The sequence below is a fragment of the Haemaphysalis longicornis genome, unplaced genomic scaffold (assembly GCF_048455015.1).
Source record: "Haemaphysalis longicornis isolate Haplotype H1 unplaced genomic scaffold, Haemaphysalis longicornis Haplotype H1 scaffold_4, whole genome shotgun sequence".
NCBI classification, from domain to species: domain Eukaryota; kingdom Metazoa; phylum Arthropoda; class Arachnida; order Ixodida; family Ixodidae; genus Haemaphysalis; species Haemaphysalis longicornis.
The window spans coordinates 89,727,979-89,746,032 of record NW_027526361.1 but is presented as its reverse complement, the minus strand read 5'-3'; the positions used below and the strand labels follow the sequence as shown (position 1 = coordinate 89,746,032).

General features: G+C 49.7%; 1 protein-coding gene across 3 annotated transcripts in view; it reads right to left on the bottom strand.

The window, feature by feature from the left end:
- Nucleotides 1-292: 292 nt before the first annotated feature.
- Nucleotides 293-18,054, bottom strand: part of LOC144179024 (acetylcholinesterase-1-like) — a 59,509-nt gene continuing 41,747 nt past the window's right edge. For 2 of the 3 annotated variants that reach the window (XM_077707198.1, XM_077707195.1), the window contains exons 2-3: nt 5,736-5,885; nt 293-3,128 (exon numbers count right to left, since the gene is read on the bottom strand). In XM_077707198.1, the coding sequence (XP_077563324.1) occupies nt 2,939-3,128; nt 5,736-5,885 (340 nt within the window). In that variant the 3' untranslated portion in view covers nt 293-2,938. Of the gene's footprint in view, nt 3,129-5,735; nt 5,886-9,959; nt 11,786-18,054 lie in introns of those variants that run through there. The other variant, XM_077707196.1, reaches the window with a different exon arrangement.

Below are 18,054 nucleotides of genomic sequence, written 5' to 3'. Positions count from 1 at the left end.
AGACGACGATCGGTCTCGATTTGGTTGGTGCGTGGATCTGGACATTCTGCTCTGGCTTTCTCCTTGTAAATACCTTTGTGAATACACTAACTTCCCCGTAACAATACGAACACACGGGCAGACAAAAAGGACACCGAGTCCATCCCGCAGTGTGCCTTTGTCCAAGGAATGCGCTGTATGTGCACCGGCCGGCCATTATTGCCCTTCAAGCCCGCCTCTTCTCAGTAACCTGCAGCCTGAAACTTGTTTTTGACTGTGTACACTGAACTAAATAAAAAGTAACGATGCAAAGTGGTTTGTTCAGCGAAAATTTATTTGTTGCATTTTCGATCATTCAACAGCAGTGACAAAACGTCGACGTGTCAGTCATACATCTACACAAACGCGCACCAAATGTTCACTGTACCATGTATTTTGCGGCACTTGAAACTCACGCGAAAATACTACAGAAGACAAAAACCAAACGAAGAAAAAAACGTCTTACTCGAACGACACACACACACACACACACATACACAGAAACTAACACTATTCGCATAAGGCGGAATTGTGAGATATGAAGCAGTATGTACAAATGTTGCATGAGAAGGGGTGAAAACATCGAGTTGTGTAGAAACTTTTGGCTCAGTTGCAGTTCTCACAAAACGATCTTACTACGTGATATTGACTACAGGCTGGCACTTCGACTCAATTGTCGCTATCTCTAATAAAATACAATACCGCATGTGGACACGTAAGGCAGTCCATATAGATATCATAAAAATGAAAACTCGATAAGCCCAGATCGAGGTTGTTACGAAACAAAAGCTTCTCGAATGCATAGTCAGAAGGATAGGTGTGTCAGATTACTCATGACAGGGATAGTGAGCTGTTTTTGTACGAGGTGTTCGTATACCTCCTTCCTGCTGCACCGGAGTTGGCTGGACAACCGTAGTGGCAACTACATCTAAACTATGCCCAAAACCGTGACGTCATCAATGTGTGCGCATGCAAGCGCGCCTATCCTTAAACCGACATCACATATAACAGCACAAAATTTTGCACAACACACTAGCGGTAAATTTCAAAAGAGGGGAGGATGTGAACAGGTGCTTTTATAGGTGATGACGGTTCCGTTTTTGTTTTAGGATACAAGGCGGGCAAGATTTCTGCGGTTATCTTCCACATTTGGCGGCACTGTAGCCTACAGCGATCGAGCGTTAGCAGCGCTTAGTGTACGCTGACGCAATTACTAATACAAAATAGAGCGGTGACTACGTTATGGCAAGCGCAATTATTTGGTAACAATCTTTGCATTTCTATAGACTTGTAAAGCACATTTTACACAATCCTAAACCATGCAAATTCACTAAGCTTCATCCAACTGATGTTGTCTGTGAACGAGCAACTTCCTTCTGCAGTTTCTAGTGAGTACATGGTTTGCGCAAGTGGCATACCAATGCTCCATAGCCCGACGAGTGCTGATACAAACAACGTAGCGACACTAACATTCCATTTCACCCTTCAAGTGGGCAGTGCGCCCCTTTCAAGAAGAGCTCTTTATGGAATTGCACATGGCGTCCATCGGGCACTCATAAATGATTCCACGCCTCAAGTTTGGCCCCAGGTTCCGTATGCGTTATGAATAAAATCCACATAAAAAAGAGCTCTGTAACCCCACCTGTACTCTGTTCAACAGCAAACAATAACCATAATTGCAATTTTCACAAAAAGGCATTTAGACTGGAATACTTCGTAACATATTTCGAAAAAAATACTCTCAACACAACAAGCTTTAACTAAAGAAACACTCCGAATGTGGGCAACAAATCCACTGTGAATGCAGATTAACAATTTGTTCGTTTTACACTCAACGAATTAAAAATTAAATTACTTAGGAATCATATATCTTAAATTATCCCTGCTGCCGCATATCGTAATGTAAGCCCTTTTTTTTACCGTAACTATCGATATTTTAGGCCCTAAAATTCGCTACAACCTAACTTGAACCCAACAACAGCAACAACAAACGTAATCTGCGATACTGACGTACGCTTTACGCACAGAAGGTTGCTTTAACATTAAACTAAGACTCTAACGCAGTCGTAAATTGCCTACACAGACCTTAATGCAAAAAAAATGTGAGCCCGTAAATATCATCGCGTATGGGATCTTTGCAGAGGCCATAACCACGTGTGGGGTGCGTCTTTCGTCGCAGGTCAAGGGCGATACGGACCTGATAAGAACTGTTTCAGTGGGGGTGATCTCCGTCGTGCTCTGAATAAAGGTGCGCCTCAGTGAAGGCCGTTCGACCGGACGGCATGACCAGCGCGTGCACTACTGTCAACCTCTATGAGCCCACGTGTCATTATCCCGGCTGTGGTAAGAAGCAAGTGGGACCTGTATTGGATGCTCTCGTCAAACACCAAGCACGTTCGACTCGTGTATGCGCACCGCGCGGAACCTTTCAAACTCTAACAAAATGAAATATAAGGCGGCGTACTAGAACCAGTGCTACAGCGCACAAAATGTGGCAAAAGAAATTAACACAACGGCCAGCAACGTTTGAACAGGAACAAGCGTACTAACAGTGCAGAACACCGTGGGGAAGAGCACGTCACGACGTACTATTTTTTTCGCATTTTTCTCTAACACAGCTGGGATCAAAATTTTACACATTTTCGAGAAATGTCAGCTCACACGCTAAAGTTCCTTCCTCAATCACTCCGTAGAAGGAGGCAAAACCTTCACTCGCCGCGGAGTTGCTCGGCACGAGATCCGCACATGCTCATGCCGTGGGAACCGGCATAACAACTTGCCGTAGCGGCGTAAACACCGCTAGTCCTGGCGAAGGCACGATCTCCCAGTTAACGCGCTGGGAACATGCCAAGACGAAGATGGACAGAAACGGGCAAGAAAGCGTTCTCATCAATCACAGAAGACGTGCAATAGACGGGGCTCAGGATCGGCTGATAGCAACGCCGACGAGGATTGAAGCCAGTGCCGTGGCGAAGGAGAACGAATTGGCGGCCGCAGAAGACTCGATGAAGTTGTCGATCGGCTGCAGAGGCTTGCTGGGCCGCTTCTCCGACTTGTGCTTTGGCGTCGGCTTGAGCTTGGGCACCGCGGGTGTCGTCGGAGCCACTTTCCTGCACGTGATAAGGAGAGAAAGGCAGGGCATCAGTTGGGCACCAAAATGTAACGCGCGAAATAAGGGAGAGGACAAAAATAAAGATGAGTGTAGTAGGAATTAGGCCGTGCTTCTTGGAAGGCCGTACAAGCTAGCTCTACTTCGTCGTCGCAGAGACAAATATTTCGAAGATAAGCCGGGGTTCGAGGAGGGTGCGAGGTCTTTACGTTATTTTTAGGTGCCACTTGAAAGAGTCTGTGGCATTCGGCTAGGCTGATGCGAAAGAAGTAGGGACAGCACTTTTAGTTTTGTGGGGTCAGACGCACCGGACAAGCGCGTGTCGCGGGTTACTGATTACGTGGTTCCCAGAACATAGCGCCATTCGTTTTGCAGCGTGAGCTACACTGGTCCAGGTTGAGCAGTTTCGCGTGGCTCCTGGAGAGCCGTGCTGCGCATGCGCGAGGAGCAGTGACGTCTCACGGCGCACAGCTGGCGCGCCGGAGCCGCCTCCGCCGCGACTAGAATGGATTGGATTGGAAATCGCTTTAGCAGCAGTAATCACGATAATCAAGCTAATCCTAGACAACCGGGAATGCCAAGAATAACCAGCTGAACCTTAGCTCACGCTAAGTATACCCTGGCATAGCCGAGCTAAGCCACTGCTAATTTTTTCACATTATAGCTCTATCCATCGCGACCTGTAACTGGAACGAGATGTGCAGAAGGCCTCGCTGGAACAGAGCTCGTAATCCTCGTCACTCCTGCTGCCCATGCTCTAGGCGGGTTTCCTCTCCTTCAAAGCCTCTATGTGTGTCAGCCTCCTCTCAACTCCGCCGAGCAAACGAAAACATTGTCGCGCATCATTACCGCTTACCTTCACAAGAAGGTTAAGTTGACAGCCCACGTTGGCTAAGTGTACGAGGCAGTGAAATAAGAGCCCGATTTGCGTGACGTGGCTGGCTATAATGAGGCCGCTTAGGATTCTGTTGCTCAGCCAAGCTTGTTTTTGCTTACACCGGTGTCCTGAAAGCCGTTTCCTCGTCTCTGCCTAATCGTGGCGGCACTGCGTAATGAAATGCGGTAACACAATTCAAATCGTGGGCGTTCTTTTTTACTCTCTCTCCCTACCTTTTTTATTTCCTCGAGAGGGAGCGTGAGCTTGAGCATTCGAGCGTAACAACACGCTCCAAGGACAGCTCCAGCCAACGCTGCCATGGCGCTTCCGTCCGCAGTCTCCTGTTTATTCGGTTTATTCTCGCTCAAAAGCATTTGCATTAGATAAACTGAGGGGCTGTTAATTGACGAGAAATGTGGCGAGGTCCCAGTCACCTGGGTTCCAGGGGAAGGAATAGTAATCGTGTCACGTAATGTATTTCCTCCTTCGAAAGCTACGGCGCGAAAAGTTTCGATGTCGGTGCGTGCCTTTTAACCAAATTCTTCGCACCCGAGAGACTCTGCGGCTCGGAACGAGAGGAGGTCACTTGCGAGGAAAACGATTCGGTTCTCTGAAAACCTTGAGTCAGTTTGGTGAATCGTAAGGCACGCTGCCTGCCAAGGCCGCCCTTCCCGCGACGTGCGCCATGTGCATCGCGAACCCGGCAATCCCTTCCCCGTCGCAGCATTGCACATTTCAGGGACGAAAGCAATGTTGCACACGCGAGGCGAAACGTCGTACACGAGGCTGCCTCGTCTAGATAATATATACGCTAACCAGAAGGTGCGTCGCACTGCCATTGCTTGCAACTTTTCATTGCATCAGCTCGAATAAGGTGCGCGTGCTACGTTGTTCCTTGGACTTAGAACGCAGAAGTTAGCTCGGTGATCTGAGTGAACTTGGTGGACGTGCGTCTCATGGGAAGGTTGCAATGAGCTAGTACAGTAGCGGAATGGCAGGACTGTTTCTTTTTACGACAGTCTCCGCAAGGCAATTTTTAAGGAGTAAATTGGTGCTGCTTTGCGCTAAGGTCTAAGCTCAATGATGTTGTTATCGAAGCTAGTTGCATGGGCACTGATAAACAATGAAATCCAGAGTGACCTCACGGAATAGATAAGGTGGTATAGAAGGCGGATAGCTTCAAGCATGGTCAGAAATGCAAGAGGGATGCCATGCACTGTGGGCTTGATTGTGCGACTCTGGTGCACCCAAAAAGAGGAAGGACCTTTGCAGATCGTTCTTGCTCAACTATCCTTTAAGAATTTGCAGAGTAGCGTGGACTTTTGTTTCTGAAAGCAAAGTAGCACGCTTGAGCTCTAATGGCAGCAGCCCAAAAAAACTTCACACTGGCAAGAAATTCTTCGTGCAGCCATCTTGGCTGCATGTAGTTCGATTAATCAAACGCAATTAATAAATCGTATGCACATATTCGCGGCGGTTCGGTATTGAATTTAGCTCTCTCTTTTTTTCTTGAAACGGCCCTTTCTCTGGGACGCTGCAATCATGGTATCACATGGTGAAGCGCTTGGTGTCGTTATGTCAAGCCACCCCGTACTGTGATACTGCGTCGAATAAACACAGAAATAATGAATAGCCCTGCACCGGATGGACCGTGTGACCATTCCAACAGTACACCAAAGCACGCTGAACCATTTCGCGCTTCCCAGTCGCGTGGAGCGAGGGAAAACTCACTTTTTGATGAGGTACGGCTCCCAGAGGTAGCACTTCTTGGACCTTGGCCCGTACGCAACTTTGTAGTCGTTTGGCTTGAGGATCACGTACGCCTTCCTCTCTTTGGTGTACTTTGGCCACTCGGTGTCGGTCTTTGGGATCTTTGGCTTTCTGCGTAAGGGAGAGGAAGAGAAAAAAGGACAGAGATCGTTCGCCGACTGCCCCCACAAAGCAATATTGCTTCTTGGGAACTGCAAGATGAAACATTTCGTGTTATTCGTACCCACTCAGTCTCTGGACTGCGTAGATTTATTACGTTCAGTGCTTCGACCCCTGTCGCTAAACTGCCACAAATTAGCGTTCGCGGACCGGCGCAGATGAATGAAGGTAAGAAAGTATTCTCAGAATGACGTGAGTTCCTTACCTGACCTGCGAGCACCTAGCGTGAACAGAATATTCTCTAGTGGGCCCTTGATTTAAGATGGACCAATTCATTCAGCCGGGTTACCAAAGTTTAGCGTAATCCAGTGAATGAAGCACTGCGGTGGTTTGTTGTGACTGACATTATTGGAACTAATTACGAGGACTACTGCGAAATGGGTTAGGTTCGCTTTACAACGAATTCACTGCGGTGGAAATTAAGCGCATATCAGTTGTCCAATTCTTCGTACTGGCCTCCAGCGCTAATAATTCGACAGCATGTATAATTACAAATTCCACACTCTCAACGAATTAATAAGAAGCGTTAAAAAAAATGTACGCGAAAAGAAGAAGAGGTATAACCAGTAGACACGCCGATTTTAAACGAAGAACCGATTAATCGACATTAGAAGAAAAAATAGCACCCTTTTTTAAAAGAAAGTTGAGAGAAACGCGAAAGCTAGAAGTGCGTCCAATCGATGGTCAAACCTCCAAAGACCCCAATCGCAAAACAAGAACGAACCCACGCGGCGATTTTTTTGCGCACTGAGTAAACTCATCTGGGAATGATCTAAATGTATACCGATACGTGGTTAATGAGATTTTACTCCGTCTTCATTGTCGACGCGTGTATCGCCATACCTAGAGCCGTTCCTTTCTCACGATTTTCGAGTAACCGTTTTGACACGAAGGAACCCCGCACACTTCACGCACGCGCAGTGCACCCAGGGATCTTATCAGAACTTTTCCGTCCACCCACCTGTCTATGGGGAAATGAATTAGGTTTTCGACAGAACGCCATCGGTCCCCCGTAGAAAGCTTTCGCTTTAAAAAGGTGGCGACAAACATCTCGTGGCGAACTGTCAGATACAGTGCTACTGGGTGAATAAGTAACTCTGGACTAGGCTTGAAACACCGGCGTATTCATCTCCCGATGACACACGCCCTTGATTGGCAGGCTTCATACATACACCCACGGCGCGAATCTTCAAAGAAGGGCATATGCGGTGAGGCGCAGTAAGAATAACCCCCCGAAGACCAAATACCATTGCGTGCATATAACGTTTCGAATGTGTTACGCGAATAATTATTAGAAGTGTGCAGTTACTGTGCAGGCCGTGCAGCACCGTCTATGGATCAATTGTGAAACTGATCCGCACAATCCCTATAGAATCCCCAGTTGTAACTCCCTACGAGCTTCGTTCCAGTGCAGCAGAAAACGCTACAGGAACTCCTGTGATGCGCAGGACCACAGAGACGACTATACGTTGCTTCACGCGCCGACTGCCAGTCAACTTCCGTGACGGGAAAGAGAAAATGTGTTGGCCACAAGTTTTCACCGCGAACAGAGAGGGGAGGTAATCAAGAGATGGCATTGCGAAGACATGTTACGAAACTTTACGCAAGCTCAATCCCCTAATGGACTTCAGTATATGCTGCGGCTGTACTTGCGAAAGGCAAGAGTTCGATTATTAAGGCACCCCAAAAAAACCATTACTCAGTCTAACCCCAATCATTTGTATCCTCGCTGTCAGATCAGTACGCTCATTTAGCTATTCGTATTTTCCCCTCAGTGCATAAGGACGCATCGTACGTTATCAAATGTCTTAACTCTTGCCGGATTTTCATAGCAATCACTTATATTTGTTACGTTTCGTAAGAGTAGGCGAGGGGAAAGTCCGTAAAACAAACGTAGTATCGTAAAACAAAAAAAAAAACGAAGAATGCACGTCTGCAAGCGTTGTCTGGAAGCTCGCTGATTTGGCACCGTCAGCAGCGACGGTGCCAAAAAACGCCAAAGCGTGGGTCCCCACATAGTAGAAAAAAAGCAAAGATATCTTTGATTAAGCGATGTCTTTGCATTGTTGCGGCAGAGGAGGTTACCTATCAGTTCAGCATTACAGAGCCCTGCAAAACAGGTGTGCCGGCGAGAAAGGGGGGTGAGGAGTGGGCACGCTAGCGTTTAGGCATTTTCAGGTATCCTTGGAGAAATCTAACAACCGGTGTGGCGTTCGATATTAGGTTACACTCTTTTTGTCACGCGCTGCAGTAGCCGACAGAATTCCAGGACACCGGGCGACTATTAGGCGCGCGGATAATGCTTACCCCAAAGGCCACGTTTAGCTACAGTGAACTCCTGCCGCAATGCTGAAGAACATAAAAAAGGGGGAGCAGACGGAGAAAAAGATCTCTCAAGGAAACGGGCCAGCCGCTGCCCAAAGCAGCTCAGCTCATGCTCTGTCAGTACCTTCGCGTGCGCGCCTGAGGCATTCGTCTTCGTCGCTTATTACTAGGCGCGCGGCACGTGTACCCAAGGTAAAAATTAACGCGATTACTTCGAGACAAAGCACAAATCAAGAACCGCGCCATCACAGCCTGGCTTGTATACGCGCGCCAAGGGGGACTAATTGAAGAGTACAAGGCCGTACCGCCACCCGGTTTGAGTGCAAAGACCCGAATCGAGACCGCCCCTCGAAGGTCGCCCATTTTAGGCAAATGCACTCCGGTCCTGCACTCCTAGCTCGGTTACGCAGTGCTCAGTCCGCAATGGATTGACGTGTTGCGCCGGAACTCCGCTCTGGTCGTCTACCGCGTGTGACGTCAGTGTTACGGTCATTGCTCGTTCTTTGTCGAGAATCTCTCAGGCCGACTGCCAGAGACGATGCGCGGATGCACGGAAGCTGGTTTTTGAGGCGGGTTCAGCGAAAGGGCAAAATTATTCCTGATAGCCGGTTCCGAGTATGATAACAACCTGTTTTCGAAAAGGCGAACTAAAAATGGATACAATCCTCGCACGAAGCAAACTGGGGAGCATCTCAAATTGATATTTGGGATGCTCCCATCGAGGAGCAAGGAATGTTTACAGGCAGCCCTCAAGCAAAACATAAACCTTAGCAAAACAGCAACAGGTATACGTTTTTTGCGAACAAGTTCCGGCCTAATGTTGTTATTTATCTCAAATAGGCAGCTCGTCGTACAACCCTCCTTCAAGGTTAACGAGGTTAGAACAAACGCCGTGGGAAGGAGTCGCAGTGATATGTAGGACAGACTTCAACAGCGTTGAATTAGAAATCGCGAAAGCATTCGTGTGAACGCCTGTTTTCTCCTATAAAAAGAAAGAAACTGTAAGGTAAGAGGTCTGACACATTGGCCTCAGATGTATAGGAGCCACGGAGATCAGAAAATGATGACTTATTTTAGTCTGCGCTCCCAACAACAGTCGCCATCAGTGAAGCAGAAAGTTTTTCTCATCATGCTTCCATTTTAAAATGCAAATAAGGCTTTCAATGCCCGCTTTTATATTGTATAAACAAGATAACATAGTTCACTACTACGTTTCGTATTGCGCTCATAGACGTCCGGTGTCTTATCAAGTTTCTAGACACTCGTGAATGGATTTTTAAATTGATGGCTCAAATGGGCATAGAGGTGAAAGCATAGAGGTGAAAGTCTCGTGTTGCCTTCTCTGTGTCCTGTCTTAGCGCTGTTATCAAACTAAGTATGTACCAACAAGCCCGAATTAACACTGTTTTTCAGGTGAAAGCACTTGAAGTTACTGCAATGTCACGGGAACACCAACTGATCGACAGAATATTTTAAATAAGGTATAAAGAAGGTTGCCATCCACATAGCTGATGACATGCAAGCAAGTATTCTTCTGAAATTGTTTTTTGGTTGAAGCAGTTCGAACATCGCTAATTTGTATGCCACAAAACTTGCCTCAGCTAAAAAATGATCCAATGATCTAACTTTGTGGACTTGAAAAGGTATTCATAACTACTTTTTTTTTTTCATTTTTAGCCAGTAGACTTGAGACGTACTCACCCGCTCTTACAGAAATCAGCCAGGACCCTAATGAGATCGTCGGAAAAGCGCAACTCTTCGGGCGTAGGCGTGAACTTCTCGCGCAAGAGTTTGCCGAACGAATCCTTGTACTGTTCGTTTAGCATCTTCTTGTCGGCTCTGACCGTGCCCAAGAAGAATGGCAAATCGTCATTGTGTGTCACGGTGACCCAGTCGCCCCAGAAGCTGTACGATGGCCTGTGCCGAAATACGTAGCGGAACACGGTCACGTTGCTTCGGAGCGTCGCCTGCGAGAACAAGTCAGCGGCGCAGTCGAAGGCCAGGTCGGTGATAGCCGACGACATCGCCTTGAGCACCTGCGCCTCTGGAAGCTGCTGGGCGCGGCCGAAGTAGGCGCTCTCGAAGGGCGCACTTTTGGACATTGGCATGTGAAAGAAGTTCCGGAGGAACACCCTGAGGATAGTTCGGCCGTCGATAGAACCCTTGAGCCAGTTCATCTTGGAGTACATGGCGCTCACCAGGAGCGCACCGTCATCCTCGGTTGTCCCCAAGAAAACGTCCTTCACGTGGAATTTGGCCCTGTCTAGGTCTACGGGGCTGTGCGGGAGAAACGAGTCTCCGTAGCCTGGAAGGATGGTGATGTACCGGTAGGCCATGCCGCTCTCTGCCTCTCGAACAAGACGGTGGCCGTCCACCTCACGCAGGCAGTCCAGAGAAGCATTCACCCTCTCCATCCCGGGCAGGTAGAAATTGGTGCAGTTGAGGGCCCCTGAGACGGCCCTGAAGTTGTCGTTCTGGTCTATGTTTTCCGAGTACGCTAGCGTGCTAGACGTACCGCTCAGGAGCACGGCCCGCTGGAAGAGACCCCGGCTCAGCTCGGACATTAGGTGGTACGAAACTGAGACTGCCCCGGCGCTCTGGCCGGCCAAGGTAACCGCATCGGGATCCCCACCGAAGGCGTGTACGTTCTTGTGGATCCACCTCAGAGCCTCGAGCTGGTCGTACAGACCCATGTTTCCCTCAGCTCCCGGAGCCGACGCGTTCAGGAAGCCCAGAGGGCCAAGCCTGTAGTTGAAGCTCACGAAAATGACGTCAGCGCGAGCGGCAAACTCGAGCCCATTGTACATGAACAGAGAGCTCGAGCCCCAGCTGAAAAGGCCCCCGTAAATGAATACGAACACGGGAAAACCATTCGTGGAATTGTCGACGGATGGGCTGCTGTTTCCGTCGATGCCGCCGCTGGTGTCGTTCTGTACGCGCCTAGGCACCCAGACGTTCAGCCTGAGACAGTCCTCGACAGTGTTGGACATGTCAATCGTGGCGTCGTCCGTGACCACAAAGTCGGTCTGGGTGCAACCGGGATGCATTGTATCGGCTCGAAACACACCGCTCCAAGGAGCTATAGGCAGGGGCTTCAGAAATCTCCGGTCGCCTACGGGGGGCTGTCCGTAAGGTATGCCGAGGTAAGCGTAGACCTCTCTTCCAGCGCTGTGCAGGCGCTTGCCGACGAGCTCACCTGTTGAGGTTCGAACCAGCGGTGCATCTTCAGCCTTGGAATTCACAATAAAAGCGAATACCAGGAGGGGTAGACACAAGATAGTCGGTCCCATGGTGGGTCGTCGTAGCTACTAAGAGTCTCTTCTCTTGCGTCTCGACAGACTTGCGCGACGTTGACAGGACTGACAGCCGACTCGACAGAGCAGCGGTTACACGTCAGGCAGCCGCACGAGGTGAACCTTAGCAGCTCCTGTTCAGGGCCTCCGATTGGAAGACGGTTTAAGAAAAGTAGCAAGACCGCGCCCCTTACGGGGGATCAGTTTTTCTCTGAAAGCAGGTTCTCCTCGCCCGACAGCGAGAGGAAGACGTAAACACACACGCGCCCTTCAACTCGACATGCCAGTCTACATAAACCACTTTCTCTCGCGCCCTGCTCCCCCTCTCCTCCGTCAGGGACCCAGGAATGCAGCGATGCCTAGCATCGCCTCCGCAGGATGGGGAGAGAGACGCCGATCCACGTCACCATCCCGAGGAAGATGGAGCGATCGCGCCCACTTCACTGATCGGCATAGGAAAAAAGTGAGAGTGGCACGTTGGTAACGGTCGATGGGTTGCATCTAGAGAGGCGACGATGACGGTATCCTCACGGCCTTGGTGCGTGGTAGTGACTGTCATCGAAGCGGCCGAAATGCCCCGCCGGGATCACGTGGCGGCGTGGTTCACTGGCCACGTAACGAGGGGCGGTACGGATGTCGCATGCGAATTTCGCTTGCAGCTCCCGCAGGTACCAGGAAATATTCGTAATGTGATAACACCGAGTTTTGCTCCATAGCATGGCAACAGTTATTAAGGACGAGGGAAGAAAAGAAAATACGCGGTATGCAGACGGTGGCTGAGATTTGTTTTTTCGTTCTATTTAAATTCAGTCTTTCGCCATAGCATTAAGTACGAACCGCGCTGGCATGAAACTACTTTCCGAACGGTGACTAAAATCAAAACTATGAAGAAGGTTTCTCAACGGTTACTCAGTAAATACGAAGCAAGTATTAATTTAACCGCCTGAAGATTATGTTCGCCTTGAGGGGCGGATAACTGGCATGGTTTCAACTATAGCGAGAGCGATTAGGGTAAATAAAGGTTTAAATTAATTCTTCGTGTCTGCCGAGTCCTTTAGTGCTCTTTACGATTACGTCCAGAAAACATCGACGCCCAATTTTAAAGGAAACCCCGTTTTCAACGTGATCGAAGGTGTAAAAGCATTTTGCATACTTAGTGAATATTTCTGGCGATGAGAAGCGACGCAGGATGCTCAGATCAGCCGCGTTGGAATGAGTGTGGCGGCTATCATACGCAACCGTACGTACTGCTACTACATTTCATAGCTGCAAGATCGGCGACAATTTCAGCCCCATCCCTTATGGGCCACCATCAGGCGAAAACCAAGCGAAATTCGATTTGAGCCGTGAGTTGCAGTTTTATTTAGGGAATAATCGAGGTGCAACTCACGGCTCAAATCGAATGACGGTTGGGGCGCAAATCAGATGCCACTCGGGGTGCAACTTGGATGTCATTTCTAGTCCCCGTACTCCCCACCCTGGCCATCATCCACGGAGTGGAGACGCTGCCATTTTTTCGCAAGGTTTTTTTTTTTTTTTATGCGTAAGGACACATTTTTTATGTATGCCCAGCGCGCGTTATTATGCTTTTCTTGTCGTTAAGCCGTAGTCATACTAGCCGCGAAACTGGCACGTCAAATGCGTGCAGCTCTCGCCCTACTTCCGCCTCTAGAACCGATCCGAACCAAACCCGCAACTAAGTTGCCAGTCTTGCAAGCCGTTTTTTTATTACACGGTATCGAAATGGCCGGTTTTCATTCGTTGCGCTGGGCTGCACCTGAACTCTTCTTGTGTCTATTTACAGCCGGCAGCGCGCGCAAACGGGATGGAATGAGACGTCGAGCGCGTCTCCGTGGGTTTTACTTCCTGACCTTGGCGCCAGCTGTATACCGGTAACGCTCACCCGATGATATGACGGTGATCTCCCCGCTGTTTTCGCGCGCCACAGGGTGTTCGATCTGCGAGCGAGGACGGATTGCACAGCATGCATTGGCTTCTCAATTATAGAAAAGGGGGAATTCTCACCCGGATGTAGCTATATGCCCCGGCAGAAGGTGGCTGGGATCAACAAGGCCACAGCTTCGTCTGATTGCTTCGTGATGGCGTACCACAATAAATTGGCTTACGTGTGTCCCCCGAAATTCCTCGTGGCACTTAAGTTTGAATACGTGAGTTGAAGGCACAGCTTCCACAGCTTCCTAACGATAAGTATCAAAGGATTATTTCGTGCTACATCATGTTTCCGACTATTTCCTGACTCTCCATTCTCATTCTTTTGGATCAATTTGTTCAGCAAACGGACTGGTTGCACTTCACGCCCCACTCTTAAAAAAAAGGTCGTTGCACTTACTAACAGAACACTAACCAGTTACTTGTCACAGCATCTACTAGGTACTTAGTGCTTTTACTAAGTGGCCATGCATGACCTAGTTAAAATCTACGCGTGTCAGCGTAAATCGGCTGAGCACGCAGCACGACAAGACACAATCAACACGATCTTATCACAAAACCAATAAATTGAGCAAGAAAACCAAAGTGATGCATGAAGAGAGCGCGTATAACTTCATTAGTTCAGGAAACATTAGGGGGGGGGGGCAATTTTGGCCAATCTCCCAAGTGGGTATGCTTGGCTTGTAAACGTTGATTGATTGATTGTAGAATTTAACGCGCCGACGCAACGCAGGCGATGAGGCGCGCCATGGTGGAAGGCTCCGGATTAATTTTGACCTCCTGGGGATCTTCAACGCGCGCCGAAATCTCGTATGCACGGGCGTTTTTGCATGTCGATTTCCATCAAAAGGCTTGTAAACGTGCGCCGATGACTCTGGGTGGTCGCCGCGAGGCACGCACACACGAGCGCTCGGCATTTCCTTGTTTTTTTTTTTGTTTTTTTTTTAACTGCCGGGTGGTCGCCGCAATCTTGGGCAATCTCCCTAAGTGGGTATGCTTGGCTCTACAAACGTGCGCAGGGGACGCTGGGTGGTCATCACGAGGCACGCACACACGACCATTGGGAATTTTTTTAAGGACGATAGTCTTTCTTTTGTAAAAATCTGCGCCCTGCTTAGTTGCGTGCACAGGTTTTTAGGAAATATAAAAAATGGCTGGATATTGTGGTTTTTAGCCACCAGTATTTATTTGTTTGTTTGTTTGTTTGTTTGTTTGTTTGTTTGTTTGTTTGTTTGTTTGTTTGTTCGTTCGTTCTCCGCGTCAGTGAGAATGTTTGCGCAACACGTTCATGTTAGTTCCCGAGTGGAAATAGTATATGTAACAAGCGCTTTGTATGGTGGGAGGATTAATTGGTCAATATTACCACTCACCGAGTGCGAGCTTTTGCCCGTGTAATCAGGCGCAGTGGTATTGAGGATTGATCAAGACCCGTACGTTTGATCCACAGCTGAGAGTAGTTCGGTCAACCTTAGAGCATTTATAAGGATGGAATGTCTTACTAATCCCTTAACACGAAGCAAGGATCGAGGTTATAAGGTAACAATGCTTAAGTCAAGGAGCAGACGCTACCCAAATTGTGGCTTAGCCAAATCGACGAACGCGGCAGAGGCGAGAGCACCGCGCAAGATTTCGTGACAGCTCGCGTACCGATAGCTCACGGCTCTCGTGACGCTTACACTTAAATCTTGAAAACAAGTGCGCTAAGCTCCCAACAGCCAAAATGTTCATCTTTTTCGAAGAGAAAACTGCAAGAAAAAGTTAGTGAAGCTCTCAAGTAGCGATCTCCTCAGTATTCGCGAGGATACTGCCCACTCAAGATTGTAGTGTAACATACAATCGCGCTTAAATTTCAGCCAGATAGCATTAAAACAGCAGATAATTCGCACAGTTTTAGCTATCGCTGTGTACGCAAGCAGTGCATTTTATCGCGTTCTCCACGTCGGCGTGCTTCCTCCAAAATGTGCACGAAACATCTAAAAAGAAAAAACAGATCTTACCATTTTTTATCGTTTCATTCTTCCTATCCCTTTCGCGATAAAAATGTAACGACTAACTTAAAATTATCTTGGTTAAAGCGACGCACTGACCACGAAGAGCGAAGTTCTAAAAGGCTCTGGAATAGTTTTCAGCATTTGGTTTCCGCAGTGAGCTCCAGCAACGCTGCACACGGCAGCTTTTTTATATTGCGTGCCCATTGAAATAACAGCCTACCCATGATCTATAGCTGTAACTTCCAAGCTGCGGCACAGGGGCCAACAAGACACAGCTACTGATCCACTGGGGGCGCACCCTCAATTTTTTCGTGTTTTCTTAGAGAGTACCGGTGGTAGCTCTCTTCTAATTTTCCCTGTACAAGGTCGCACATCGCTTACCCAGTTTTGGCAAAGCTTGCCAGAGCGTCGACCAGTTCTTCGGAAAAGCGAAGCTCGTCCGGGTCCGCCGGGCGCGGGTCAGCCATTGGCGTTCCCTCGGACACATTGCCCGTTATCTTGTCTGTCGTCGCCAAGAAGAAGGGAAGTTCATCCATGTGCGTCGCCGTCACCCACTTGTGCCACATGCTGCGCGAGGGGCGGTGGACGAACGCGTAGCGCAGTACCGTCACGCCCTTGTCAATCGCGGATGCCGCGTACAGGTCCGTGCCGCAGTCGAACGCGCCTTCCGTGACTGGCCTCGAGAGGTTCTTCTCGATCTCCCACTGCTCGTGCGGCGAGCCGCTCTCGTCGAAATAGAATTGCGTGTATTTAGCGCTCGTCGCGTAGTCTACGTTGAAGAAGGTCTTCACTGTGACCCGGAACACCGTCGGTCCGTCCAACTTTCCGTCGAGCCACGTGAGCTGGTTCAACATTGCGTACAGCAAGAACGCTCCGTCGTCCTGCGTCGTTCCGAGAAAGATCTCCTTGACGTTGAACTGGTTGTCGAAGTCCAGAGGACTGCGCGGCAGAAAGGCATCGCCGTAGCCAGGGAGTATGGTGATGAACTTGAAAGGCAACGCCTTGGTCGCTTCCGTGGCCAACTCGTGCGCGTCCCATTTTCGCATGCACTGAACAATCGCGTCTCTCTGAACCTCGATCGGCACCTCGCCATTGGCGCAGCCCAAATGGAAGCCCAGCGCGCGGAAGTTTGCGGCCTGGTCGGCGTGGTCGGAGTACGAGAGAGCTTGCGGTGTCCCACTCAGCAAGACGGCCCGCCGGAACAGTCCGCGGCTGAGGTCGGACATCATGTGGTAGCTAACGGACACGCCTCCGGCGCTGTGCCCAGCGAGCGTTATCGCGCTGGGGTCACCGCCGAACTGCTTTATGTTCCTGTGAATCCAGCGCATCGCTTCCAGCTGGTCGTACATGCCCATATTTCCGGGGGCTTCCGGCGTGGAAGCGTTCAGGAAGCCGAAGAGGCTCACGCGGTAATTGAAGCTGACATACACGACCTGGGCCTGCGCCGCGAATGACAGCCCGTCGTAAACGCCCAGGCCACTCGAGCCCCAAACGAAGATCCCGCCGTAGATGAAGGTGAACACGGGCAACAGGTCGGGACAAAGACCTTCGGTAGCACGGTCACTGCAGTCACGTCTCGGGACCCAGATATTGAGATAGAGGCAGTCTTCCGAAGTGTCGGCTATGTCGATTGAGTAGCTACCGGGTATCTGCAAGCTAGTCTGCACGCAAGCTTTTGGTTTGGCGGTCGCGTTCAGGGTCTCGGTCCAGGGCAATGCGGGCTCGGGCAGCCGAAAGCGACGCTCACCTGTGGGTGGCTTCGCGAACGGAATGCCGAGGTAGGCGTCAACCACCCTGTCGCCGCTTCTCAGTCTAAGTCCAGCCACGGGTCCCGAGCTCGTCTGCACGACCGCGGCTCCAGCCTGGTATTCGCCGCTTGCAGCGGCTGGTGGTAAGACGCAGCACAGCGAGATAATAGCTGCGAAGGCGATGAGTAAGCGGCGACCCCGCCGGGCACGCAGTCTTGACGTCTCGCCATCCGTTCCCGCTTCCGCAGACAGCCGATGATAGCGGTACGCATGTTCTCTCTCGGTCCGTGCGCCGCCAAGCGTTGTTCTACCGCCATCGGGCCATGTAGCTTCCCTCTTCAAGCAAAGTACTATTAGAATCAGCAATTATAAAAGAAATCCCCAAACGTCACAGGGGCGACTTTCTTCCGGCCTCACTTAGCCATTGCCCGGGGGACCACGAGGCGAGCACACATGCGTTGTCCTCACTCTCTGACGAGAGGGGAATCGCGTGCAGCTTGCCGCTTTTCCTGTGCTCTTTTCTCTTTCTCTCTTTTCTTTTTTTTGGCTGGAGAGTATACGGCCATGGGGAGGGCGGCTTCTCGCCATGGTTCGTTTATGCCACAAGTTGCGCGGTTGCATGTTTATCGCTTACTTGCGTGGCTCAAAAGACTCCATTAAGGGCTCTCTCAGCCAGCGAGGTTGATACGAACGCGCGTGTGTATACCCGCGAAGGGGATTACCCTGTGCGCCAAACCGAGCGTACTACGTCGCCTTGGCACACGGAGTTGTTTCTTTGTACGCTCACGATACGGCGACGCTGCTGCGAGCGAAG